This window comes from Diaphorina citri, unplaced genomic scaffold (genome assembly GCF_000475195.1).
Source record: "Diaphorina citri unplaced genomic scaffold, Diaci psyllid genome assembly version 1.1 scaffold2997, whole genome shotgun sequence".
Lineage (NCBI taxonomy): Eukaryota > Metazoa > Arthropoda > Insecta > Hemiptera > Psyllidae > Diaphorina > Diaphorina citri.
In genome coordinates, this window is record NW_007380409.1 from 1 (window position 1) to 9704 (window position 9704).

Sequence of the window (9704 nt, forward strand, 5' to 3'; positions counted from 1 at the left end):
ATTTAAAAAAAATGAATAAAATATGAATATTAAAAAAAATAAATAAGACTTCTTGGAAAAAAAATTTGATTTTGTTTTTTAATCTATTATCCAATTTCTAGGCAAATGATCTAGCAATGAAATATCTATTACTTCGTATTTTGTAAACAAGAAACACAATACGTACCTACGTTATTGGGTATGAAGGAACACTTGCTTTTTGGCCTATTGCCAAAGTATATACGTCTTCTGAGGTACTAACCTAAAAGGATGGCTTTTTCACGGATTGATTGATCAACTGTATAGCAAAAGTTACCAAATAGCTGTCTTGGGGATATTCCAAACACTCGACTCTTGCAGTTGAATGAAGATAACCAAATAGGTGGTGATCGCTCCGACCATCTGCAAGAGAGCAATATCACTGAAGTTAAGCAACGTTGCGCATGGTTAACATCCGAATGGGTGACCATCTGGGTAATCGGTTGTTGCTGGATTTTCCCGTCCTCAATCCGGCTGGGTGAAGTCAAAATGTGAGTATCTACGGTAGCCCAATGGAGGGTAAAACATTCGTCACTAAAAACCCTAGCAGTTACATATACTGTGATGTTTAACTCCAAAACGGGAGATATTTGCCCTTGGCCGGACTTTTGCCGCACCCTGTATATTACTTACCCAGGCAACGAAAGATCTTTGCAGCTCGAAAATGCCGGCCGCATCAAAGGAGTATCTACGGTAGCCCAATGGAGGGTAAAACATTCGTCACTAAAAACCCTAGCAGTTACATATACTGTGATGTTTAACTCCAAAACGGGAGATTTTTGACCTTGGCCGGACTTTTGCCGCACCCTGTATATTACTTACCCAGGCAACGAAAGATCTTTGCAGCTCGAAAATGCCGGCCGCATATCTACATGGGTAGATTCTAGCCCAATGGAGGGTAAAACATTCGTCACTAAAAACCCTAGCAGTGATGTTTAACTCCAAAACGGGAGATATTTGACCTTGGCCGGACTTTTGCCGCACCCTGTATATTACTTACCCAGGCAACGAAAGATCTTTGCAGCTCGAAAATGCCGGCCGCATCGTGATCTATTGGGGGCGTGTGCAAAATTAGACTATTTTGAGCTACAGGGGTTAGCAAGGACTTTAAATTTGAGCCACGGAGGTCAGGGGTCCGCAAAATTTGAGTTAAAGGGATTCGCTACCCCTCGGTTGGTTCTGGGCCTCTCCCCCCGAGGACCCCAGTCTCTCCCGAATCGTAACTAGGCTCTTATCCCTCTTCCAGTGCTCTCCTTCTAGGCCGGCAGACATCAACTATATCTCACTGGGTCAAGCGAAGGCACCGCATCAAAGTCAGCCTTGTGAGCGGATAACTGGGACTCCATGACTTTCAACTGAGGAAGAAGAAGAAGAAAAGATTTTACTAAAATTCGTTCTTAACATCTTAACATTTAAAAATAGAAATAACGGTCCCAGAGTTAAAACGTAAAACGTAGACCTCACTTCGTTCAATTAACCTTATTACTAGCTCATTTGGTACTTGTGCAGAAGTCACGTCAATGGAAAATTGCTTCCAAAAGGAGCTGTCACAAATGAGCAGTGAACAGTGTTATTATAGGGTTAGGTTAAGCACAAAATGGAGCTTTCTTTTTCATTGTCTTGGCTTCTGAATTACAGCTCATTTTATTACAGTACCGTCACTAACCTGATTGATAATTTTGGGATTAGTACTCGGTGTCAAATGTTCACACACTATGTTCTTCGTGTTGTTTGCCTGCAAATAGTTTCCCCTTCTGGGTTAAAAACTGTTATTTTGGGTCTTTTTACATATGTCTAACAAAATTTTCATTATTTCAGCAACGGAATCCGGTTCCTGTCACTGTGCAAATGGTATCAGAACTATTTCAATCCGGAGCTACTCCGTCTTTACAACAAGATAGAGAAGTTCACTCTATCCAGATCCATTATTACGAGGCTAGTCTATGATTTCCCGCCTCTGCATAAGCTCAAAGTAAGTCGACTTTTTACCAAGAGGTTTTGAGAGGGGGAACTGTAACCACTGTGGTAGTGCGTCTGCCTTGTAAGCGCTAGTTCCCTGGGTCAACTATTCCCATTCCCACCCGGGACGAACTTTATCCTGATCAGGTTCGTTCTCGGAACGGCAGGCTTTATCCTATCCTATCTCTCCTCTCTTCGATTTCGGGACGATAAGATCTCAGTAGTTACAGTTCCCTCTATCGAAACTTTTCTAAAAAGAAGAAAAAAAAAAAGAGTTTTTTTATGATTTTCTTTTAAATGGCAGGGTTTTCTTAGAGGAGTCCTCAAGGTGTGTCCACACATGGTCGACGAGCCGTCGATCGACCATCAATTCACGATAAATTCACATCGAACGACGGCCGTCAACTATTTATGAACAAACCTTTAGACCCAACCACTAGATCTTCCACCCAACCACCATCTTTTCACTTCAGGTGATTATCATGGCGAATCTTGACTTGGAAGACCTTTCGACCACCACATTCCACAGCGTTCCTCATTTACGTGTCCTAGACATACGAGGTAACAAGTTCCTAACCCTGAGCTCCGCAAATGGCAAATGATCTAGCAATGAAATATCTATTACTTCGTATTTTTTAAACAAGAAACACAATACATACCTACGTTATTGGGTATGAAGGAACACTTGCTTTTTGGCCAATTGCCAAAGTAGGTACCTACTAGAAAAGTACCAGGGGACCTGGTACTAGAAAAGTACCAGGGGACCAAGGTACAACGGGGGCCAAGGTACGACTAGACACCCTATATACGTCTTCTGAGGTCCTAACCTAAAAGGATGGCTTTTTCACGGATTGATTGATCAACTGTATAGCAAAAGTTACCAAATAGCTGTCTTGGGGATATTCCAAACACTCGACTCTTGCAGTTGAATGAAGATAACCAAATAGGTTGTGATCGCTCCGACCATCTGCAAGAAAGCAATATCACTGAAGTTAAGCAACGTTGCGCATGGTTAACATCCGAATGGGTGACCATCTGGGTAATCGGTTGTTGCTGGATTTTCCTACCTTCAGGTCAGTATCTACTTGCCTTTACCTATTTCTGTTTTCTTTTTAAGTTATACTCTTATTATGTGTATTGTAGGTTACTTACTTTCTGGTGTTCTCGTGTTGACCCAGCACCTAAGGGCCGAATTTTAAACTCGGATTATCATTTAATCCTGGTCAGGATTAGCTTCTAGGAGAGCTATTCTATGTGGGATTGGGGCCAAAAATCGAATGAGAAGAAAGTAGCTAAAGTTTTATCTGCCAAACTGATATATCTCAATTAGTGAAAAATATCTGGCCGATATTATACCAATGACGCTGGACATGATAAGGTTCGTTTTTGGAACGCCTGGCCCCCTTTCATTTTGTCCTCCCTCCCTCTTCCATTTCGGGAAGATAAAGGTAGAAACACACTACCATCACGTCGCATGAGCTCACGTGAGGTGATAGTAGTGTGACTCTCCTGATTACCTACAATATTGTGGAAAAACTTTGAACTACATCTTTCTGACTCCCCATGAGCTCACGTGAAGTGACGTGACGTGTTGGTAGCTTTTTCATTTCACTTACCGAGAAGTCGAAAGCTGAAGTGTCCATTAATATCGTGTTCTATTAGTTGACATAGCGTCCAATGCATATCACAGATCTCCCAGAGTTCATAGTGTCTGACATTGGATGAGGTCGGTTTATCTGGAAAAGGGAACGAAAAAAACATGGCAGTCAGTAGGTAAAGAAGAACACAAGTGCCTAACTTTTACCTCCCCCTAGCTGTGTTCACTAACACCTCCCCTTATCTGTGAAGACAGTTAGGGGAAGGTGTCAGTGAAGAGTAAAAGTTACTGGTGTTTCTTCTTTTCAAGATGAATCTTCACAAAGTCACGCCAGAATCTATGACTAAGTCAGTAGGTAGTTTCTCCTATCCTGGCTTTCTCCTGTCCTGTCCTCCAAACTCCTTCTCTCTTCCATATAAGGGGACGATAAGACCTCCTTTGATGTACCTACGTGATGTAAGTGGATCCTCCAAATTATAGGCCAATACTTTTATAGTCGATCTTACCACAGATACTTTTCAGTCAGTTAATAAAGAGTTCAGGAAATACACCTGCCAGCCTAGTTAGCTTAGTTGGTAGTGCGTCTGCCTTGTAAGCGCTAGGCCGCGGGTTCGATTCCCGCCCGGGGCGGATTTTATCCTGATGGGATAATGTTCGTTCTCGGAACGGCTGGCTTTCTCCTATCCTGTCTTCCTTCTCTCCTCGATTTCGGGACGATAAGACCATAGCAGTTAAAGTTCCCTCTGTCAAACCTCTTAAAAAAAAAAAAAAAAAAAAAAAAAAAAAAAAAAAAAAAAAAAAACAAAAAAATCTACTGAACTTCAGCACTTCACACGTTCGTTATCAGGGGAGGAGGCAGGGTGAGAGTTTTACCAAGTTGGTATTGTTTGAATTTGTTTTACATTGTTTGATAAAAAAAAAATGGTTTGACTTGAGGGAAAATAATGGAAACTTTGAGGTGTAGTAGATGAACCAAATATTATAGGGACTGGTCTTTGCGTCAGGGCAGTGAAAATAAAAGATCTTTTTTGCCAGCCTAGTTAGCTTAGTTGGTAGGATAAAATCCGCCCGGGCGGATTTTATCCTACCAACTAAGCTGATGGGATAATGTTCGTTCTCGGAACGGCTGGCTTTTTCCTATCCTGTCTTCCTTCTCTCTTCGATTTCGGGACGATAAGACCATAGCAGTTACAGTTCCCTCTGTCAAACCTCTTTTTTTTTTTTTAAGAGTTCAGGAAATACTGGCCTGTGTAAATCAACTTGGCGAGTTCAAAGAAAACTCTTGGCATTGTGATAACCCTCAGTATACATAATATTATCATTATCACACCTTAGAGCCCGAAGCCCCCCCCCTTTAAATACTACCCTGCCTAAGACGGCTTTTGCCGAGTGAGGTCTACAGTTCATTGACCCCCTGGAGTACTCACCGACACGACTATACCCGAAGGCTTTGCTCCGCTCTATGGACTCCTCCAGAACTCCGTTCAGTTTCTCGAACAGCACGTCCAGAACGATCACATTATCCACGTACTGAACTTCGTACGATATCATGGCGTAGAGAAGTACGTTGTGGACGAGGCTATGCAGGGAGTCCCCCACGTAGAGGAGCACGTAGATGTACGTGTATATGGTGAGGTGAGCCACGTATGTGGAGTACAGATAGAGCAGCTTCTTGTCCGTCATGTTGAGTACCCTCCGCACGTAAGGAAATTGTAAGGAGGTAATGGAATTGATGGAAATTAACCTTCGTCACTAAATGCACACTAATGACACGCGTATCATGAACCGTGTGAATTTTCTTAAAACTGAACTGACTTATTTTTTTGTACCAAATACACAAGACCTTGTTTAGACTGCAGGAGTAAAGGGACTTTTCAGTCTCATTCTGGCATTATAAACAGGGTATATTCTATTCTATTTCTTAAAAATGAAAACTAAGAATAAAATTTCTTAAAACTAAAGGTTAATTCAGAATTTTATTTCAGAACAATACCAAGAGACCAAGAAGTTCTTACTTCATGGAGGTGCTTAACGGCTATACCTACCTACAAAAAACAAAACAAACTAACAAACAATTTTGTAAAGTGCCCTTATCTTGAACAAACAGATACCTATTTACAGGTAAATAGTATTTTCCTTTTACAGGAAAATTTTGGATAGGGAAAAGCGAGAGGAAGAAATGGAGGCCCGACTGTGAAAAATAAGGTTAGTATCTAATTACGTTGACGACCCTATTCAAAGTCATAAAAAAACCCTACGTTGTTTTTAGCATAATATTTACTTTATTGAGACAACAAATCCTGAGATAATATTTCTCTAGCAACTCCCGAACATGGTTATAAGATTAATTTAGCTTAATCATCCTTTCGTGCTTCAGTCTAATGTTAATCTCTCTCTCTCTCTTTTTTTTTGTTTTAATTGCAATTAAAAATAAAACAATAACAATACTAGTAATTTGGTGAACTGTAGACCTCAGTCAGATTCCTTTCGTAGGAAAATACCAATAAATTAACTTATTTCTATTTATTTTTCAAGTAAAATACTATAAAACTATAGACCCATCTAAAGAATACAAAAGTTCCTGATACTTTGATAGAAAATATTAAAGAATAACTATTAAAATAAATTAAATAATAAATCAAATCCTTTCAAGAATTTAAAGTCGTGAGATATCAAATCGCTTAGCTTCCTCCTAAAAGTGTCAAAAAGGGGAAGCAAATCTCCTTTAAAACAATGGAACTTGGTATTCTCTGGAGCATCGCACTTTGCTCTCTCGCCTCCCTCATTTTCAGGGCGACGTCAACAAAGCTCAGTCCTGAGCCGGGGGGCTTGTGCACGTCTTCTGTGTATAGATGTGACATCCGGAGTGAAGCCAGACGTTTGACTTGTGCTGGAACCCTGCACGGGGTACATGCGTTTCCTCATGAGTTACAGTGAGTAAATAGTTCATCAGGTAGCAATTTGTTTTTGACAGAAATTTATTATTTTTTCAAGGGATTTATAGGTGTGTCCAAACTCCAAATATGTATAGTCGATCGGCCATCGATTGTCGTCGATCCACATCTATTCACAATAAATTTACATCGACTATGTGTGGACACATCTTAAAGTAAGTTTTTTTTAGTGATGGGGTTCATTCAGTATTGAGACTATTCAGTGACAAGTTACCAGCCTCCTCACATTACCAAGTTAGCAGCACACATTTGCCGAGATGGACACACCTATTCGGATACTAAGAGGCGTAAAGTTACTCAACTTCCGTGATCTATCGGGGGCGTGTGCAAAATTACACTATTTTGAGCTACAGGGGTTAGCAAACACTCTAAATTTGAGCCACGGAGGTCAGGGGTCCCCAAAATTTGAGTTAAAGGGATTCGCTACCCCTCGGTTGGTTCTGGGCCTCTCCCCCCCGAGGACCCCAGTCTCTCCCGAATCGTAACTAGGCTCTTTATCCCTCTTCCAGTGCTCTCCTTCTAGGCCGGCAGACATCAACTATATCTCACTGGGTCAAGCGAAGGCACAGACCCCGAAATACTATAGTTTTCCCCTTCTGGGTTAAAAACTGTTATTTTGGGTCTTTTTACCTACCTATGTCTAACAAAATTGTCATTATTTCAGCAACCGAATCCGGTTCCTGTCACTGTGCAAATGGTATCAGAACTATTTCAATCCGGAGCTACTCCGTCTTTACAACAAGATAGAGAAGTTCACTCTATCCAGATCCATTATTACGAGGCTAGTCTATGATTTCCCGCCTCTGCACAAGCTCAAAGTAAGTCGACTTTTTACCAAGAGGTTTTGAGAGGGGGAACTGTAACCACTGTGGTAGTGCGTCTGCCTTGTAAGCGCTAGTTCCCTGGGTCAACTATTCCCATTCCCACCCGGGACGAACTTTATCCTGATCAGGTTCGTTCTCGGAACGGCAGGCTTTATCCTATCCTATCTCTCCTCTCTTCGATTTCGGGACGATAAGATCTCAGTAGTTACAGTTCCCTCTATCGAAACTTTTCTAAAAAGAAGAAAAAAAAAAAGAGTTTTTTTATGATTTTCTTTTAAATGGCAGGGTTTTCTTAGAGGAGTCCTCAAGGTGTGTCCACACATGGTCGACGAGCCGTCGATCGACCATCAATTCACGATAAATTCACATCGAACGACGGCCGTCAACTATTTATGAACAAACCTTTAGACCCAACCACTAGATCTTCCACCCAACCACCATCTTTTCACTTCAGGTGATTATCATGGCGAATCTTGACTTGGAAGACCTTTCGACCACCACATTCCACAGCGTTCCTCATTTACGTGTCCTAGACATACGAGGTAACAAGTTCCTAACCCTGAGCTCCGCCATGTTGGATAATTTGCCCGACCTGCATCAGGTGTACTTGGAAGGTAAGGCTCCCTATCAGGTAGACCTGATTAGGTCCGCCTGTCAGGTCTACTTAGAAGATAAGACCAGCCACTCACTATCAGGTACCTAGACCTGACAGGCGGACCTGATCAGGTGTACCTGTCAGGTCTACCTGATGGTGAATGGCCGGCCTATGTACTTTCTTTCGGAAACGGAACCGATTTCGATGGGGCGTCATCTAGGATTTCCTATGGTTACAGGCGCTATCATGCGAAAAGAGGGAAAACGAGTTTCAGAAGAGGGAAAATTCTGAAAGGAAAATAGGTACAACTTGAGTTTATTTGTAAGGAGTGAGTGATTTATAGAGTCTCTATCATTTTCATAGGTTTTGCACTTTGAAAGCGACTACGAACTAAAAGTCGTGCGACTACTCTTTCAATGTGAGTCGGGCCTTAGCCTCATCGCCCGATCAAGCCGTACACGGCCTGCATCTATCTCATTTTTCTTTTAAATGGCAGGGTTTTCCTAGAGGAGTGCTCAAGGTGTGTCCACACTTGGTCGACGAGCCGTCGATCGACCATCAATTCACGATAAATTCACATCGATCGACGGCCGTCAACTATTTATGAACAAACCTTTAGACCCAACCACTAGATCTTCCACCCAACCACTAGATCTTCCACCAAACCACTAGATCTTCCACCCAACCACTATCTTTTCATTTCAGGTGATTATCATGGCGAATCTTGACTTGGAAGACCTTTCGACCACCACATTCCACAGCGTTCCTCATTTACGTGTCCTAGACATGAAAGGGAAGGAAAAAAACATGGCAGTCAGTAGGTAAAGAAGAACACAAGTGCCTAACTTTTACCTCCCCCTAGCTGTGTTCAATAACACCTCCCCTTATCTGTGAAGACAGTTAGGGGGAGGTGTCAGTGAAGAGTAAAAGTTACTGGTGTTCTTCTTTTCAAGATGAATCTTCACAAAGTCACGCCTAAGTCAGTAGGTAGTTTCTCCTATCCTGGCTTTCTCCTGTCCTGTCCTCCAAACTCCTTCTCTCTTCCATAGCGGGACGAATTATGGGCCAATACTTTTATACTCGATCTTATCACAGATACTTTTTTTTTTAAGAGGTTTGACAGAGGGAACTGTAACTGCTATGGTCTTATCATACCGAAATCGAAGAGAGAAGGAAGACAGGATAGAGCACATGCGAATAGGCCGAGTCTTAAATATTACACTTGGCGGGTCCTAAATACCTACTGAAGTTCGTACATGGAAAATAGAAAACGTCTAAAGCTGTTTCCACACACACTTACATAGTCGACCAGCCGTCGCGTCGATGGACGAGGAGAATCTATGTATGTTGTCGAGGCAGTGTGGATTCTGTGAACAGCGATCGACGGCCGGTCGATTATGTGTGGATTGTGTTACGGTCTTTCAAAAGGGGTTTCCCTGCATAGGAGTAGATACCTGCGTAGGCAAGTACCTTCCTACTTCCTACAAAGAGTTTTTCCAAGGGGTTTTTCTTTCTTTTTCTCATTCCTCTTCTTCTCGTTCTTCTTCTTCTTCTTCTTCTTCTTCTTCTTCTTCTTCTTCTTCTTCTTCTTCTTCTTCTTCTTCTTCTTCCTTCTTTCTCTTTCTTCTTTCTTTGGCAGTTGTAGTTTGTTTCTATTTTTTCCAAATTAGTTCCCGAAACATTGGAAAACGCGCGATTCCCAGAACAAGGGAACAAAAATAGTAAATAGTGAAGCAGAGGCAGGGCTATTTAATAGG

General features: G+C 41.8%; 2 protein-coding genes across 2 annotated transcripts in view; one reads left to right on the plus strand and one right to left on the minus strand.

The window, feature by feature from the left end:
• Positions 1–99: 99 nt before the first annotated feature.
• LOC113471774 lies at positions 100–5298 on the minus strand. Its single transcript, XM_026831182.1, has 7 exons — positions 5002–5298; positions 3594–3713; positions 2859–2944; positions 1685–1753; positions 1329–1373; positions 1019–1063; positions 100–381 (listed from the first exon to the last, which is right to left on the minus strand). Exons 1-7 carry the CDS (start codon positions 5255–5257, stop codon positions 292–294), a joined length of 711 nt encoding a protein of 236 aa, XP_026686983.1. The 5' UTR covers positions 5258–5298; the 3' UTR covers positions 100–291.
• A 661-nt stretch (positions 5299–5959) lies between these two features.
• LOC103519858 (protein singed wings 2) overlaps positions 5960–9704 on the plus strand; it is a 9518-nt gene continuing 5773 nt past the window's right edge. Inside the window, exons 1-4 of the mRNA XM_026831183.1 lie at positions 5960–6507; positions 7193–7346; positions 7807–7983; positions 8653–8733. Coding sequence (XP_026686984.1) covers positions 6308–6507; positions 7193–7346; positions 7807–7983; positions 8653–8733 — 612 coding nt within the window. The 5' untranslated portion in view covers positions 5960–6307. The remainder of the gene's footprint in view (positions 6508–7192; positions 7347–7806; positions 7984–8652; positions 8734–9704) is intronic.

Coding starts and splice junctions, on each gene's coding strand:
- LOC113471774 (XM_026831182.1), bottom strand. CDS start 5,257: ATGACGGACAAGAAGCTGCTCTATCTGTACTCCACATACGTGGCTCAC. Junction 2,945..3,593: donor CTTCAGCTTTCGACTTCTCG/GTAAGTGAAATG, acceptor GCTTTCTTGCAG/ATGGTCGGAGCGATCACAAC. Junction 1,064..1,328: donor CCGCTCACAAGGCTGACTTT/GATGCGGTGCCT, acceptor CCAATAGATCAC/GATGCGGCCGGCATTTTCGA.